Source organism: Mya arenaria, chromosome 17 (genome assembly GCF_026914265.1).
Source record: "Mya arenaria isolate MELC-2E11 chromosome 17, ASM2691426v1".
Taxonomy (NCBI): Eukaryota; Metazoa; Mollusca; class Bivalvia; order Myida; family Myidae; genus Mya; species Mya arenaria.
Window position 1 is genome coordinate 3495001 of NC_069138.1, and position 18171 is coordinate 3513171.

Below are 18171 nucleotides of genomic sequence, written 5' to 3' on the forward strand. Positions count from 1 at the left end.
AAATATATTTCTCAACTTGGTTAGGCCAGTGTAAAACAATACGGACATTTATTTACTGTTTACGCAAACATTGGCTCATTCTAAGACAAAAATGAAATAAAAAAGTTGTCAAAACCGTAAATCTGTGTGAGTGCATCTTTAATCTTCATGATATCATAGTGTTATCCTGATATTCAATGTAAAACATAAAACCTGTGGTTTAATCTTGTAGATCTTACACTTTGGAACACAAATTAAAACTATAATAGCGGAATAAAGAATCTATTCGTTTATGCGTATACCGGGTCTTACCGATGTCAGACTCATTACAAACTTAAATCTTATCTAAACTTTAATCCTTTATAACATTCTATATAATGACTTAAATATAGAAGTTTACTTTTTACTCCATTATAGGAGAAATAAGTAATAAAATGCGCCCAAAATGTACCATTTCGGACTAGGAAAGTTAAAATGTTCAGGGGGAATACCCCAAACCCATCTTTCCAACACTTTTAACCAAATGAATTAAGGTTCTGAGGGAGGGGCGCGAGTCGAAAGGTTACGCCCCTAAGTTACACCCCCTCCAACGTCGAATACTGGATCCGCCTAAACTTAAGTCAACTTAATCGCCTACAAAGAACTCGGAATGAAAAATGAATTAGTTATTGTTACATGAACAGAACAGAACAGAACATAATTTATTTGATTTAAACCATTACGGTTTCTCATCATAAAGATATACAAAACAGATCGATGAAAATGTTAAACATGGTAACATGTTATTCCTATCTGGTATCTGTACGCCCCCACCCCCACCCCCGGACTGCTAATGGGTCTGAAATAACCCAAAAAAAACATATCTTCAAAGATTACTTTAATTCTAAAATTGTCACACGCTTAGAAGTAGAGTACCTCTCTGTATCACAGTTACTTTTACAGCTTAGATAGTTAATGAAAACTTATATACATACTAGAAAATCTTGTCGTAATTTAAAACAAAATTTCTAGTATTAGTAACATTATATAAACACAACTCCAGTACAAGGGACAAAACTCAAACTTGATGTGTCTTTTCATAACTAGATTTATTTCCCTTTCTAATGTATTTTTAGTTCTATTTTATTGTATAAATAAATCATATTCCGTTTGTATTGAATTTCAATGAAAACAACTATTTCTTCAGATCGGGCTTAAATTGTCAGCAGAAAAATAACATAATATTGAGAATTTACCCAAACTGTTGTAGTAATAAAAAAATATGGATAAAAGATGTGATATCAATAAATAGATGGTCGATTATTGCTATACTTAACATGAAAATCACTATTGATGTTTTCTAGTGTTTTCTTAATCAAATATAAAATGGACACCCAGACTTAAACAAATATTTGCAGTCTTAATATCATAGAATTAATGTAAAAATATACAAACGAGGTTGCAATAAAGATAAATCTTAAAATATCATACACTTACACTTAAAAATGAAATCTAATCCCGTCAAATGTTTTATAGAGCTTTTATAAGTGTTCAGTAAACAAGTCTTTTTATCTATTTGAACATGTAGATTCAATCAGCGCGTTTAAAATAAACACTTAAAGGTTTGAATTCATAAATCCACTCACGTCTCAAATATAGTCGAAAGAGTTTTTTTTGTATAGATTAGGTGCAACTTATGGAAAACATGTATTGCATTTTCATGAAACAAGACCAAGTGGCTTTCTTTAAAAAGTACGCAACAGCTGCATATAAATTTTCTTCGTTTGTGTTAACACGTATGAGGGTCTCTTGTCTCTCTGTGTTTGTTTTGTCTTGTCTGTCTGTGGTATTTGTGGTGTCTGCCTGTGGTGTCTGTTATAACTGTCCGTCCGTCCGTCCGTCCGTCCGTTTGTCTGTCTGTCGTGTCTGTGGTGTTTGTAGTGTATGCCTTTGATGACTGTCTGTCTGCCGTTCTGTGTGTCTGCCGTTCTGTGTGTTTGTCTGTGTGTCTGTCTGTGTGCCCGTCCGTCCGTCCGTCCGTCCGTCCGTCCGTCCGTCCGTCCGTCCGTCGGTCGGTCGGTCGGTCGGTCGGTCGGTCGGTAGGTCGGTCGGTCGGTCGGTCTTTTCGTCCGTCCGACCGTCGGTTTGTTGGTCGGTCGGTTCTGTTCGTCACGATATGATAAAACAGTAATAGCTTCATATTATCTACAAGTTCTTCACAAAATCATAAAAATATCAGCACAGAATCGAGGTATATTCTGTATTTTGACGAAGCCTCCACAGGTCTTAATACATGTATAACAAATCAACATCTTTTGCGCTTTAAGAGGATTTTAAAACATAACGAAAACAAAATATTCTACCAGTGTTGATAAATATTAAAATCGTGCCGCCTTAAAATTGTGTGGGGAAGGGGAGTCATACTAGTATACATACCAGGCGCGTAACTGCCTATACGCGAGTACGCGGCTGAATTCACATGATTTTGACAAAAAAGCAAACAAAATCTGCCAGATTTGCAGTGTGCGTACTTGACTACATGATTCTAAAATTTTCCATTTCCCAGTACCAAATTGCACCATGGTTTTCAAAAATGTTCTGAGGGGCATTTGCCCGATCCCCCCCTTTCCCCTAGCAAAATTATGAATCCACACGTAAAGAGGGCTAGATACGCCCATGTATACTACTATATATTATATACGAATTAAAAATCTGGAAGGGTATTCTATTCAACTGGCGTATAGATTCACTCTAGGATAAAAACAACAATACTGAAATAGTAATAATAAACGTCCAGATACCTGTAAAGTGTAGGAGTATATTGCATTTTTACGACGGCGAATGTATTTTTCAGCATTTGTCTTCTTTGCATCTGCTTAAACTCATCCGTCGTCGTTTCCGACGACGAGTAGAAGGGGGATCGTCGGGAACGCTCCATATTTTTCGGGTTTAATTGTTGCTGTTTAACTTTATTGAAGAACTGTTCACACTTTAATTTACACAGTTTTCTTTACGACTAGTTCGCATGTAACACAATATGAAGAACATTAAACCAAAACATATCCTCTTCAGATTATTCAACAACCGTTTAATATGTTTCAAATATCATCTATTTTATGTTACAACTTGTGAAATTCATTGCACTTAAAACTTTCTCTTTTCGTCAAACACTTCAAACAGTTTGAGATTATTTTCTTGTGTTTTTTTTATTCTCCACGGGGTTTTATTCTTAAGCCTTATATCTCCTGCTGTTCCTTAGCACAATATTAAACACTTTTTTAACATTTTTTTTAAAGCCGATCCTTGTTCACAGCAAAACTATTCATATACATACGAAACAGAATCAGCGTTGTTTTGGACACTAGACACTTAACCGTACTTTCATTGTTTGTTCATCACTTATAAATCACACTTTCAATCAATTTTTTCGCTTTCTTTTAATAACAAATACTTGTTCGACACGCCTCTTTATATTGCATGCATGTACTAAACTCTACTCAACTCAACTTAACTCAACTTCACTCAATTCAACTTAACCTTCACTTAACTCAACTAAAGTGAACGAACTCGGCTCAACTTCACTCAACTTCACTCAACTCAAATCAACCTTCACTTAACTCAACTGAACTTAACGAACACTGCTCAACTTCACTTAACTTAACTCAACTCAACTTCACTCAACTCAACTTAACCTTCATAAAGCTCTACTGAACTGCACGAACACAACTCCACTCCACTCAACTCTACTGAAAACAGTAAAAAAAATTATATCGTGAACAAACAGTTGTATCTAAAACAACTTCTGGTGAATCATTTGGTTGATAAGCAATTTTTACATCACTTTAATGTAAAGTTTGTCCACTTAATCTCAGAATACACTTTTACTTCAATCCGCTCCGCAATGCAAATAAAATATCAAATAATCTATCAATTTGTTTAACAGAAATATTACATTTTGCATGATAAACGCGTATTTCATTGAACTTTAAACTATTAGTTTTATTCACAAGTTAATATTCCGTATAGAGTAGTTTTCAATAGGCTTTCAAATGTCTTGATTTTAAAACGCATACAGACTTACTTTCCTCCATATATGAACATTCATCATTTGTAATTCTATTTGACTAAACAGAAACCCACAAAATGTGATAATTTAACATTGAATATAAATATTTGAGAGTTAATTCACTTTAAATAAACCATTCTGGTCCGAAAGAGTTTCTTTACTTCACATTAACAAAGTTTGAAAAAATACAATTAACTTGTCGCTTCAGACTTTTATTGTCAATGGTAAATTTGATGCCCCTTCATAGGTTTATAAAGTTAAATCGCAAACTGTTTTAAAGGTGAACTCTCACAGATTGAACGTTTTGACCACTTTCATTTTTATTTTGTGTCTAGGGACGAACCAATTTTTACGAAAATGCATGGAAGCCAGTAATATAAGACTGCTGACTAAAGAGCAGATCGCAGTTTTTATACTTACGTTTGAAAATTGATGTTTTATGGCTAAAAGTGTTACTTACGCTTTAAAGCTGCACTCTCACAGATTTACCATTTTTACCACTTTTTTATTTTTTGTCTTCGAACGAGCATATTTTTGCGTAAATATCTGCAAACCAATAATATAAGATTGCTGACAAAAATTCAGATCGTAGATTTTCATATTTCCGTTCGAAAATTAAGGTTTTATGGCCTATACCGTTACTAAATGTTTAAGAAAAATGCATATAAGATCAATTTTTGAACTTCAATATAGAAATCTGCGATCTGATTTTTTGTCAACAGTCTTATAACTGGTTTCCTTGGATTTTCGGAATAATTGGCTCGTTCCACGACAAAATAAAAAAAAGTTGTCAAAACGTTCAATCTGTGAGAGTGCAGCTTTAAAAATAATATTTTTTTTGCAGTTAAGCAAACATTTGAGATTTGATCTACTGTGAGTTATATTATATGACTGAATTGAAGGCATTGATGCCAAACCGGCCGATTTTGAGACAAACATTAAAAGGTGTCAAAACTGACAATCTGTGAGAATGCAGCTTTAAATCGCAATCTGATTTAAGGTGATTGGCTGGTCATGTCAGGCCTAAAAATACATTTGGTTCGGGTTACCCGACCCTACCTACGGAATTGACGCCGACCCTACCGTTTTTATTGTCAGTTTGAAAAAAAAAATGAAAAAAATAAATAAAAATAATATCTTTCTTTTTTTTGTTATTGCTTTACACTTTGTATTTGAAAACCTTAAATTCTTATACAGATGATCACTTTAACACCATTATCCAATGATAAAAATTACATTCTTATATAAAGCCTAATGAAAAAAAGCCTACCTACCCTATTTATTTTCGAAAAGGATGTAACCCTAACCAAACAATTTGTTAGGCCTTGACATTAGGGAAAAAAGTTAAATGATTACACCTTAGTACCCGGTATAACTTTGTTATCATAGCAACGATTATAACTTGCTAATAACAAAACCTTTAATCTGTTAATTATGTGAACAAATAATCCCAAGAGACAAAGTCATCTGAGTTTGTATTTTATGGATAAATTACAACTGAATTCCGACGCGAAACGATCTGTTTTACAATCTTTCTATGCTAAATAAAGCTTACTTTAAAATATGTCAAGTTTCGGTATTTTTTACATTTTCGTTCTCTAAACTTCAAACATTTTTATTGATACCAAAACCTTATGTGACCACCAGGCATCCGACATTTACTCTATCTAAGAACGATGTAGCTAATAGGATTTATTGTTATAAGTGACTGACCAATAGAGTGAATGAAGTCAATGATGTATGACCATAAGATTGACTTAGGTTAGATATTGAATACCAACCCTGGGGTGTTAACATCAAATAGATCATATTTGAAACATATTACATGTTTATTAATTACTCTGAAGAGGACGTGTTAATGGAGTAGTATTCAATATGTATGTTTTAACTTAAGTTAATATTATGATCTTACGTCATTGACATCATTTACTCAGTTATTAATAACAAGTAATCCGATTAGCTACATCGTTCTTAGATCCAAATAAGAGCAATATTAAATACCAGTCTGGTATCGTGTATCTTTGATCAATATTCAACTCACCGCCATGTATTGGCCATTTAGTTTATAATAATAGGGTTTGAATACCAGCCAGGTATCGTATATCTTTGATCAATATTCAACTCACCGCCAGGTATTGGCCATTTAGTTTATAATAATAGGGTTTGAATACCAGCCAGGTATTGGCCATTTAGTTTATAATAATAGGGTTTGAATGCACGTCTGAATAATTTAACACCTAAATTCATTTCCAAAGTACAGGAGCTATATTAGAAAATATTACGCCGTGATTTTTCTCCTATGAATATACAGTTTATGGATTTTTGTTAAGGTAATATCGTATTATATTCAAAAGAGCATTGCAAATCAATTCAAATAAGATGCACTTTTGCTTAAATAAGTCATGTTTGCTTTATTGGCAAAACTATCAATCATTTAAAACTGCACTTTCACAGATTAACCGTTTTGACAACTTTTTCATTTTTGTCTTATATTGAGCCAATTTTTGCGTAAATATCTGCAAACCTGTGATATAAGGCTGCTGACAAAAGATCAGATCGCAGATATTGATATTTCCGTTCAAAATTTGATGTTTTATGGTTTAAAGCGTTACCTAAGATTTAAGAAAAATGCATAAAACATCAATTTTTTAACTTAAAAATAAAAATCATTTGTCAGTATTCTTATATCATTGGTTTACATGCATTTTCGCATAAATTGGCTCGTTCCATGACAACATTTTTTTATCTAAACGTTCAATTTGTAAGAGTGCAGCTTTAACGCGGATAACATAATAATGAGAAACCATCTCCAGTTCCCGGTCTCACGTAGTTCAACGTACCAGCTGGTTCAAGTAATAGTAAGACGACATGAAGTAAAATTTAAATGATAAAGAATGGTCGGAGCGAGCGTAGCGTAAATAGTACTTCAGTTCCAATCGTCTTAGAAAACTACCTCATTGGCTGACACATTGTCAACGCATAATCTGACACAGGGGGTGTGTATCGGATGTGTGGCAGTAGGTGGACCTTAAAACACCCGCGAAAGTTGAAAACATTCTTGATGGTTAAGCCTAGTATTTAATTATTGCCCTACTGCAATTTCATTGGCTGAAAAAGGAGGTTGTATTTGCAACGTCTCTAAAAGCCGACAGCAAAGTCAAAACAGACGCGCCCTCTAAATACGTTTAGAGATGCACTTCTATCTAATTGAGAGGTGATCCTCTATGTTTAAAAGTTGAGTTCTGAATATTGAGGTGAACCTCTTAATAATGAGGTGTGCCTCTATCTAATTAAAAGGAGTACCTCTAACTTATGAGGTTCAAATCTAAATATAGACGAACACCTCTTAAAGCTGCATTCTCACAGATATACCGTTTTTACATCTTTTTAATTTTTTGTCTTTGAAAGAGCAAATTTTTGGGTTAATATTTTCAAATTAGTGATAAAAAAACTACTGACAAAAGATCAGATCGCAGATTTCCATATTTCCGTTAAAAAAATAATGTTTAATGGCTTAAAGCGTTACTAACGATTTAAGAAAAATGCATAAAACATCAATTTTTGAACTTAAATATAAAAATCTGCAATCTAAATTTTTGTCAGCAGTCTTATATGTCTGGTTTACATGGATTTTCGCAAAAAATGGCTCGTTCGAAGACAAAAAAATAAAAAATAAATGTCAAAACATTCAATCTGTGAGAGTGCAGCTTTAAGATATGCTTCTCTAAATATAGAATTACACTTTAAGTTCATACATTTGAACAAGTGGAAGGCGACGTTTGGCCCAAATGGTACCTCATACAATAGAACATTAAGAATAATATAGCGTGGGTTTCGAAGATGATCTGATCTTGAACCATCCCTGGTTCATTGTCTATTCAAAACGTATAACTCCTACATAAGTTCTGTCAATGACATATTTTACAAATGTTGGCATATCATACACTCGAGAAACGTTATCTGCGCAGTGTGTGGGCAAATTGTCCACACCCCTAGTACCTAGCGATGTGCTATTATCAAGCATTTTTATTTATTTATATTCAGTGGTCTTGAAGGACCGATTTATTTTCTTTCAGTTTTTTCATAAATCTGGAAAAGAATTTGTTTTCAATAGGCTTAATAAGTTTAATCGATTAATGACGTAATTGAAATATTGGAGGTAGCTTGAATCGGAGGCTTTCTAATTAATTGAACCGTAATCAAACTTTTCGCGAGTCACGCGCGTAAAGTTAGTAAACAAAGAATCAACGATGATTTGTTTGCAAAACTGAAGAAGACGTTCACATTGATACTAATATATCCATCAAATATTACTCCATGCCATAACAAATAAGAAATAATATATATCCATGAAATAAAATTCAATATTACCATATTCAAAATTTCCGCGAGTTATGCGCGTAAACACTAAGTAAAGTAAGTAAAGGGTTGAATCAACGATCATTTTTTGCTTAGTTTATGATAACGTTCACATTGATACTAATATATCCATAAACAATAACTCCATGCCATAAGAAATAAGAAATAACATATATCCATGAAATAAAAGTCAATATATATATATCCATGTAGTTCTAATTAATATAAATCGATGTTATAAGAACGTACCACTCAATTAGCTTAACACAAATCTGCGTTAGGAAAGTCCAAATCAATTAAGACCCATTAACATAAACACGGAGTACGCGTCTCTTTTATTGAGTCCCGATATATGGCTATTGAACAGTCCCATCATCTTGAAGAAATCGAAGTTAATTAATTTTCTTTTTATGTGAAACCCGATAATGCCATCGCTTAATGTTAGAGCTTATCGCTCTATTGCATAAAATGCAGTTAAATGCAAATAGTTTGTACCTAGCAGTCCGCTTAAAGGCCCAGATACAGTTTTGAAACCTGTATACAAATCTATTGAAAACAGATACAGTCGAACCCCGCTGGCTCGAACTCGCTTGGCTCGATTTTTTGTTGGTTCGAACTCGCTTGGCTCGAATTTCTCGTTGGTTCGAACTTGATGTAAAAACCGAATTCTTTATATTGTAAAAAATCCCGCTTGGCTCGAATTTTTCGAGGCTCGAGGTATTTTTGCTGGTAACAACGGGGTTTGACTGTATGTTTAAAGACTTTTAAAAGTACATAAAAATAAAATAAAATACTATTGTTTTTATTTTTTGTAGTACATTATTTTATAATTCAGAAGTTAAAGACATAAGTAATACAAGAAATTAAGGCGTATTCCCGACAGCATTAGGATTCTAACGCAAATCCTCTGACAATTTCCTCTAATTTCTCGAAAATTCTTAAGCTTAAGTTTAACAGGCTTAAGTAGCTCATCTCGATAAGTCAAAATAATACTCAAATTGGATTTTTCATAATAAAGGAATAGCTTAAAGGCCTAGTTTAAGGAATGTTTGGCATGCTAATCCCCTGCTGTGCTTCTCCTGCTAATTGCACTGTGTCACAGTAGGGGCCAATTTCTTGTGTATTTGTTTATTGACTCAGGGCTATTTAAGGTCCTTTTCCATAACAAAATTTCTAAAACTGCACAGCAGTACTATCAAGGCAAGTAGATTAAGATCAATAAACAGAGGCTGTGTACTATGCACAGTTTTTTTTTCGTGGGGGGGGGGGGGGGGAGGGGTCACTTATAGAAGGCTTAAACTTTAATGTGATTATCATGAAGACAATTCCTATCTTGAGTATAAAAACTTTTAAAGAAGTAAATTTTGCGCAAAATATGGAAAGATAAAAAAGTGAGCTTAGCTTAATCCTGTTATAAGGGACTTAAACTTATTTGAGAAATTTGCTCCTGGATTTGCAAAGCTGTTTACCTCCGGACAAAAAATGCGTGTAATGCACAAGTGAATGTAACCACGGTCCCCAGGTCTGGGGGTATACCGGGTATAGCCGGGAAAATGGGGCCGTTTTTTTACTTTCCCGATGGCCCCGGCTTACCGGGTGAATACGGTGGTTTTGTCTTTGCGCAAAAATAAAGTGGGGAATGGACCTTACCTAGAATTCCTGGGGTGCGGGGGCATTTGGCGGTAATATTTTACCATCAGTTCGTCGCCGCAGGGCGGGGATTTTACCCGGGCTAGGCTGGACCTAAAGCCAAAGTCCCCGCTAGTCCCCAGACATGGGGGGAGGGGGGCGTGGTTACAATTGACTGGTGCATAATAAAAGCGGGAAAAGTCAACATTGAAGCAAAAATAGTCCATATTTGAAATGTTTACATTGTTCATGATATGGGTCATGTTAACATACTCTAGAACAAGGATTTATGTTTTGCCGAACATTTCGCTATCAGGGAGTAGGCAAATAAGAATTCATTTGAACAAACGGCCTAATTAAACATTCTATATCTGCAATTCCTTGTTCCTTGTTCCTTGGAGTAAACAAGTTAACTGGCCAGTACAGAGAATGCATTCGGAGCACCTCGGCCGTTTTTATCGAAAACAACCAAGGATGTATGCCGCTACATCAGTAGAAGTAGTTCGTAAAATTTTAAATTATATTATTAACTTAATGTAGTGTAGTAGCATGTATTTGCAGTTCTAAGATTAAATTGATTGCCAGTGAAATACATTAATTATCAGTGATGTGTATCATTGCAAATATTCCCGAGAGTAAAGTTATTAAGTTTAACTGCTGAATTGAAATACTACGCCATCTACTTGCAGCGTAGTTAAAGTGTACCGATTTCTGACATTGTAAACCGTCCATATACATCCGAGGTTGTTTTCGATAAATATGTCTAAGGAGTTCCGAATGCAGGAAAGCTGCTCCTTTAGGTTAGAGACTACTACATTGTTTTCCTATATATTATGCGCAGAATTGACCGATTTACACGCGTTAAGATCCAATAAAATGCAAATTGCTTTCACCGTGTTGCATTCTTCCGCGTCGACAAGTAAACCCTTGGCGTCCTTTAATTTAATACTATTTTATTGCATGAGAACGCAATTAACAATGAGAATATCAATGCAAAGAATATTACAATATTAAAACCGACATTATGAAATTGAGCATAGAGAAAGATTGGACCACGACCATGGCGTCCTTCTTTTTGGGTATCCGATGTACTATTGTGTGAATTCTGAATGCCTTTTGATCATGACATTTTATGTTTTGCGTGATATGAGTAGAAATAAAATACAAACAAATACCGAATCACAAATTGAAATTAAGCTTTTTCGGCCATTGAAAATTCTATTATAGCCCACGTTTAATTAAAATAAATAAAATAGAAAACAAAGTTCAAACTACACTACGTTTATTAAAAATATTTTGTAGATTGTTGTTTTTATAAATTCATCTAATACGGTGAGGTAAGTGGGTTTGAGTTCTGGTGGTGTGAGGTAAGTGGGTTTGAGTTGTGGCAGTGTGAGGTTAGTGGGTTTGAGTTGTGGTGGTGTGAGGTAAGTGGGTTTGAGTTCTGGTGGTGTGAGGTAAGTGGGTTTGAGTTCTGGTGGTGTGAGGTTAGTGGGTTTGAGTTCTGGTGGTGTGAGGTTAGTGGGCTTGAGTACTGGCGGTGTGTGGTTAGTGGCCTTAAGTTCGGGTGATGTGATTTTAGGCCTTGAGTTCTGGTTGTGTGAGGTTAGTGGCCTTGATTTCTGGCGGTGTGAGGTTAGTGGGGTTGAGTTCTGGTGGTATGAGGTTAGTGGCCTTGAGTTCTGGCGTTGTGAAGTTAGTGACCTTGAGTTCTGGCGGTGTGAGGTTAATGGGCTTGAGTTCTGGCGGTGTCAGGTTAGTGGGCTTGAGTTCTTGCGGTGTGAGGTTAGTGGCCTTGAGTTCTGGCAGTGTCAGGTTAGTGGGCTTGAGTTCTGGCGGTGTGAGGTTAGTGGTGTGAGGTAAGTGGGCTTGAGTTCTGGCGGTGTGAGGTTAGTGGCCTTGAGTTCTGGCGGTGTGAGGTAAGTGGCCTTGAGTTATGGCGGTTTGAGGTTAGTGGCATTGAGTTCTTGCGGCGTGAGGTTAGTGGCCTTGAGTTCTGGCGGTGTGAGGTTAGTGGGCTTGAGTTCTGGCGGTGTGAGGTTAGTGGCCTTGAGTTCTGGCGGTGTGAGGTTAGTGGCCTTGATTTCTGGCGTTGTGAGGTTAGTGGGCTTGAGTTCTGTCGGTGTGAGGTTAATGGGCTTGAGTTCTGTCGGTGTGAGGTTAATGGGCTTGAGTTCTGGCGGTGTGAGGTTAGTGGGCTTGATTCTTGCGGTGTGAGGTTAGTGGCCTTGAGTTCTGGCAGTGTGAGGTTAGTGGGCTTGAGTTCTGGCGGTGTGAGGTTAGTGGGATTTTGTTCTGGAGGTTTGAGGTTAGTGGGCTTGAATTCTGGTGGTGTGAGGTTAGTGGGCTTGAGTTCTGGTTGTGTGAGGTTAGTGGGCTTGAGTTCTGGCGGTGTGAGGTTAGTGGCCTTGAGTTCTGGTTGTGTGAGGTTAGTGGCATTGAGTTCTGGCGGTGTGAGGTTATTGGGCTTGAGTTCTGGTGGTGTGAGGTTAGTGGGCTTGAGTTCTGGCGGTGTGAGGTTAGTGGGCTTGAGTTATAGCGGTGTGGGGTTAATGGGCTTGAGTTCTGGCAGTTTGAGGTTAGAGACCTTGATTTATGGCGGTGTGAGATTAATGAGCTTGAGTTCTGGCAGTGTGAGATTAGTGGCCTTGAGTTCTGACTGTGTGAGGTTAGTGGGCTTGAGTTCTGGCGGTGTGAGGTTAGTGGCCTTGAATACTGGCGGTGTGTGGTGAGTGGCCTTACGTTCGTTTGATGTGAGATTAGTCCTTGAGTTCTGGTGGTGTGAGCTTAGTGGGCTTGAGTTCTGGCGGTGTGAGGTTTGTGGGCTTGAGTTCTGGTGGTGTGAAGCTAATGGCCTTGAGTTCTGGCGGTGTGAGGTAAGTCGCTTGAGTTCTGGCGGTGTGAGGTTAGTGGCCTTGAGTTCTGGCGGTGTGAGGTTTGTGGGCTTGAGTTCTGGTGGTGTGAGGTTAGTGGCCTTGAGTACGGGCGGTGTGAGGTAAGTGGCCTTGAGTTCTGGCGGTGTGAGGTAAGTGGCCTTCAGTGCTGGCGGTGTGAGGTTATTGGGCTTGAGTTCTGGCGGTGTGAGGTAAGTGGCCTTGATTACTGGCAGTTTGAGGTTAGTGGCCTTGAGTTATGGCGGTGTGAGGTTAGTGGGCTTGAGTTCTGGCGGTGTGAGGTTAGTGGCCTTGAGTTCTGGCGGTGTGAGGTAAGTGGCCTTGATTTCTGGCGTTTCGAGGTTAGTGGGCTTGAGTTCTGTCGGTGTGAGGTTAATGGGCTTGAGTTCTGGCGGTGTGAGGTTAGTGGGCTTGAGTTCTTGCGGTGTGAGGTTAGTGGCCTTGAGTTCTGGCAGTGTGAGGTTAGTGGGCTTGAGTTCTGGCGGTGTGAGGTTAGTGGGATTTTGTTCTGGAGGTTTGAGGTTAGTGGGCTTGAATTCTAGTGGTGTGAGGTTAGTGGGCATGAGCTCTGGTTGTGTGAGGTTAGTGGGCTTGAGTTCTGGCGGTGTGAGGTTAGTGGCCTTGAGTTCTGGCGGTGTGAGGTAGGTGGCCTTTAGTTCTGGTTGTATGATGTTAGTGGCATTGAGTTCTGGCGGTGTGAGGTTATTGGGCTTGAGTTCTGGTGGTGTGAGGTTAGTGGGCTCGAGTTCTGGCGGTGTGAGGTTAGTGGGCTTGAGTTAAAGCGGTGTGGGGTTAATGGGCTTGAGTTCTGGCGGTGTGTTAGGTTAGAGATCTTGATTTATGGCGGTGTGAGGTTAGTGGGCTTGAGTTCTGGCAGTGTGAGGTTAGTGGCCTTGAGTTCTGACTGTGTGAGGTTAGTGGGCTTGAGTTCTGGCGGTGTGAGGTTAGTGGCCATGAGTACTGGCGGTGTGTGGTGAGTGGCCTTAAGTTCGTGTGATGTGAGATTAGGCCTTGAGTTCTGGTGGTGTGAGCTTAGTGGGCTTGAGTTCTGGTGGTGTGAGGTTTGTGGGCTTGAGTTCTGGTGGTGTGAGGCTAGTGGCCTTGAGTTCTGGCGGTGTGAGGTAAGTGGGCTTGAGTTATGGCGTCGTGAGGTTAGTGGCCTTGAGTTCTGGCGGTGTGAGGTTTGTGGGCTTGAGTTCTAGTGGTTTGAAGCTTATGGCCTTGAGTTCTGGCGGTGTGAGGTAAGTCGCTTGAGTTCTGGCGGTGTGAGGTTAGTGGCCTTGAGTTCTGGCGGTGTGAGGTTTGTGGGCTTGAGTTCTGGTGGTGTGAGGTTAGTGGCCTTGAGCTATGGCGGTGTGAGGTTAGTGGCCTTGAGTTCTGGCGGTGTGAGGTAAGTGGCCTTGAGTGCTGGCGGTGTGAGGTTATTGGGCTTTAGTTCTGGCGGTGTGAGGTAAGTGGCCTTGAGTACTGGCAGTTTGAGGTTAGTGGGCTTGAGTTCTGGCGGTGTGAGGTTTGTGGGCTTGAGTTCTGGTGGTGTGAAGCTAGTTGCCTTGAGTTCTGGCGGTGTGAGGTAAGTGGGCTTGAGTTCTGGCGGTGTGAGGTTAGTGGCCTTGATTTCTGGCGTTGTGAGGTTTGTGGGCTTGAGTTCTGGTGGTGTGAGGTTAGTGGCCTTGCGTACTGGCGGTGTGAGGTTAGTGGCCTTGAGTTCTGGAGGTGTGAGGTAAGTGGCCTTGAGTACTGGCGGTGTGAGGTTATTGGGCTTGAGTTCTGGCGGTGTGAGGTAAGTGGCCTTGAGTACTGGCAGTTTGAGGTTAGTGGGCTTGTGTTCTGGCGGTTTGAGGTTAGTGGGCTTGAGTTCTGGCGGTGTGAGGTTTGTGGGCTTGAGTTCTGGTGGTGTGAGGCTAGTGGCCTTAAGTTCTGGCGGTGTGAGGTTAGTGGGCTTGAGTTCTGGCGGTGTGAGGTTAGTGGCCTTGAGTTTAGGCGGTGTGAGGTTAGTGGCCTTGAGTTCTGGTTGTGTGAGGTTAGTGGCCTTGAGTTCTGGCGGTGTGTGGTTAGTGGCCTTGAATTCTGATGGTGTGAGGTAAGTTGCCTTGAGTAATGGCAGTGTGAGGTTAGTGGCCTTGAGTTCTGGCGGTGTGAGGTTAGTGGGCTTGAGTTCTGGTTGTGTGAGGTTAGTGGCCTTGAGTTTCGGCAGTGTGAGGTTAGTGGCCTTGAGTTCTGGCGGTGTGAGGTTAGTGGGCTTGAGTTCTGGAGGTATGAGGTTAGTTGCCTTTAGTTCTGGCGGTGTAAGGTTAGTGGCCTTGGGTTCTGGCGGTGTTAGGATAGTGGCACTTCGGCCTGGTAGGATGGGGTTAGTGGGCTATAACTCAACCGCTTTTTGCGCACATTTTACGATGTACTATTACTCTATGCCATAATATTACTTTTCTTATCTCTATATCTCTATCAAACTTACAGTTTTTGTCGTTTTTCCTCGTACACCAACAGTTTCGTCCCATAATTATAGATCTTGCGCACAAGTCGATTGAACTTCCGCTCGGCAATGATGTCACTTCCGTTTTCAGGCTGGCTTTGTCCACCTTGCTTTTTTGAGTACGCTACAAAGTAAAGTTTCATTCTATAAATAGGCGTGTTCTATAAGACTCTACGGAAATTAGAAAATATTAGACAAAATTAATCTTTAGGAAATAACTTTTATTTCGAATCATTTTCTCGTAAGCGGCGCATTTTTTGTAATGTTAAAGAAAGAATAGTCACTGCTGAATGATAAATTTTCACTCTTTTATTGTTATAAGATATGTCTGTTTTTGCGATCTGCTGTTACATTATCTCTGCATAGATTATTATCGTCGAATGATGGTTAGCTTCCCGACTGACGTAAAACAGCCGAATCTTAAAGTGTGAAATTGGCTTAGTGGTATAGATGCCCGTCTTTCATAAAAGATGTTGCTTGTTTAATTCCCACCACGTTTAGGCTGTTTGAGTGGTATATATGCCGCCTCTCACCCTAGAGGTTGCGGGTTTAATCCCAACCAAGGGGTAGAGTGTTCGAGGGGGGGGGCAGGGTGTTCTAGTGGAATTAGCGTCCGCCTCTCACTCAAGAGGTTGCAGGTTAAATCATCTCAAGGTTGGGGCTGGTCTAGTGGTATTGGTGTCTGCCTCTCACCAAAAGGGTTGCTGGTTTACGCCCCCCACAAACTCCCAATCAGGGCCGGGCTGATCTAGTGGTATTGGTGTCCGCCTCGAACTGAAGGGGTTAAGACTTTGATCCCCGCCGGAGTAAGAGCGGTTTAATAGTAAAGATCTCCTCCGTTCACCCAGGAGTTTGTGAGTTTGATCCCCACCAGAGTGATAACGATTAAGCGATATAGGTGTGAGCCTACGGGCTTCTTTCTTATGGCCTCTCAAAGGGACAACAATACAGTTATCCTATCGGAAAACGAACTATGAAATTTTCCCCGCACTTTGGGCCGCCATTCTACGAGCAGCCCGGCCGATACCGCCCGAAGCTGTGAGTGTCCGAATCTCCGCCGCCGCTCCCGCCCAGACTTTTCGCAACACGATAGTATATTCACTGCTGTCTCCGGAAGGCAACGATACAACCGGTCCGCTCTTGGGCGGCCGGGGTGGCGCAGCCATAGCACTTGGCCTCTTTGCGGACCGGCAGACTCTCGCCGTCGCGGGCTTCACACGAGATCCAGTTATTCACCATAGTGTTTCAGTTGTCTTCAACAACGAGCTAAAAATTAATTAGTATAAACTAAACAATCGCATAATTTAAAGAACATGGAACAAGGAAATGTTTACCTATGAGTTCCTCGATTTCCGTCTTCCGACTTTTATATCCCGGCTGCGCGCGCAAGTAGTCTTCGCCATAGAGAATGACCTGTGGAAAACATAAAAAGAAAACCAAAATGATAGAAATAATGTTATTTGTAAAAGTTATTTGTAAAATGAACGACGTTTATATTCGGGTTGCGCGCGCAAAAAGTCTTCGCCAAGAGAATGGCCTGTGCAAAAAAAAAAAAAAAGAAAAAAAAAAGAATAGAAAAAATGAGATCTGTAGAATGGATGAAGTTTATATCCTGGCTGCGCGCGCAAGAAGCCTTCGCCATAGAGAATGACCTGTGCAAAACATAAACAAAATTAAAAATGATAGAAATAATGCGATCTGTAAAATGGACGAGGTTTATATCCGGGATGCGCGCGCAGGTAGTCCTTGTCATAGAGAATGACCTGTGCAAAACATAAACAAAATTAAAAATGATAGAAATAATGCGATCTGTAAAATGGACGAGGTTTATATCCGGGATGCGCGCGCAGGTAGTCCTTGTCATAGAGAAAAACTCTTGAAAACCATCAAAATAAGCGGTGCTTATACTGAGTATGCCAATGCTTCAAAAAAATCACATCTTTAATTTTTTAACAACAGAAACAATATCTAGAAAAAAATGTTTGCCAAAAAAATCCCGACCTACCTACCTTTTTGTTTTTGAAATGAAATCAGAGACAAACATATTACTTTTAGGCCTCAGAAAAAAGGGAGCCCACTCGCGTCTCACCTAGGCGACCCTGGTTCGAATCCCGAGCGAGTAATATCGTGCTAAACTAGAGTGAATTATAGTATGTTGTTAATACTTGTAAAACAAATACAGATTAAATTGTAGGACGGAAAAATAAATGGGTTTCTTTATGCACCAGTCAATTGAAATCACGCCCCCCCCGCCCAGGTCCGGGGTAAAGCGGGGACTTTGACTTTCGATCGAGCCTGACCCGGCTAAAATCGCCGCCCTGGGAGGACGAACAGATGGTAAAATTCCCGCCAAATGCCCCTGCACCTAATGGACCCTTGATAAAGCCCATTCCCCGCTATATCTAAAGCAAAGACAAAACCACCGCAGTCACCAGACACTGCGGGGTCACCTGAAAGGTAAAAACACGGCCCATTTACCCGGCTATCCCCGGTATATCCCCGGACCTGGGGGCCGTGGTAACTATTGGCTGGTGCATTACAAACAGATATATCTTACCTGTCGCTGAACTTCCTTGACCAAGGTCGACAACTCGGGATCCTTCGCCGGTGAAGTCAGGGCAGAGTGTATGGTCTTTTGGTTGAGTCGAAATCTAACTTTAGTCCAGCCTGATTTTAAAGAAGTGTTTTCCATTGTTTACTAAAAAAGGACAGTGTGTTCGGGGCATGACGCCCGCTTGTTGTTGATTTAATATTGACGTCGTTGCTATGGTTTGACGTTATCAACGTCATTA

The 18171-nt window shown here is 39.6% G+C and overlaps 3 protein-coding genes and 1 long non-coding RNA gene across 6 annotated transcripts in view; all 4 read right to left on the minus strand.

The window, feature by feature from the left end:
* Positions 1 to 8753, minus strand: part of LOC128224001 (uncharacterized) — a 41424-nt gene extending 32671 nt beyond the window's left edge. Inside the window, exons 1-2 of one of the 3 annotated variants that reach the window (XM_052933576.1) lie at positions 8633 to 8753; positions 2760 to 3704 (exon numbers count right to left, since the gene is read on the minus strand). In XM_052933576.1, the coding sequence (XP_052789536.1) occupies positions 2760 to 2896 (137 nt within the window). In that variant the 5' untranslated portion in view covers positions 2897 to 3704; positions 8633 to 8753. Of the gene's footprint in view, positions 1 to 2759; positions 4009 to 8395; positions 8600 to 8632 lie in introns of those variants that run through there. The other 2 variants (XM_052933575.1, XM_052933574.1) reach the window with 2 other exon arrangements.
* A 2837-nt stretch (positions 8754 to 11590) lies between these two features.
* Positions 11591 to 13861, minus strand: LOC128224344 (adhesive plaque matrix protein-like). Its single transcript, XM_052934161.1, has 5 exons — positions 13799 to 13861; positions 13227 to 13676; positions 12755 to 13136; positions 11984 to 12517; positions 11591 to 11844 (listed from the first exon to the last, which is right to left on the minus strand). The coding sequence occupies exons 1-5, from the start codon at positions 13859 to 13861 to the stop codon at positions 11591 to 11593; spliced, it is 1683 nt and encodes a 560-aa protein (XP_052790121.1).
* Positions 13862 to 14251: 390 nt separating this feature from the next.
* On the minus strand, positions 14252 to 15293 carry LOC128224347 (uncharacterized). Its single transcript, XM_052934163.1, has 2 exons — positions 15278 to 15293; positions 14252 to 15243 (listed from the first exon to the last, which is right to left on the minus strand). The coding sequence occupies exons 1-2, from the start codon at positions 15291 to 15293 to the stop codon at positions 14252 to 14254; spliced, it is 1008 nt and encodes a 335-aa protein (XP_052790123.1).
* An 85-nt stretch (positions 15294 to 15378) lies between these two features.
* LOC128224002 (uncharacterized) lies at positions 15379 to 18059 on the minus strand. The gene is made up of 3 exons (XR_008259414.1): positions 17937 to 18059; positions 16714 to 16792; positions 15379 to 15503 (listed from the first exon to the last, which is right to left on the minus strand). It is a non-coding gene; the product is annotated as an uncharacterized LOC128224002 (long non-coding RNA).
* Between the last annotated feature and the right edge of the window lie 112 nt (positions 18060 to 18171).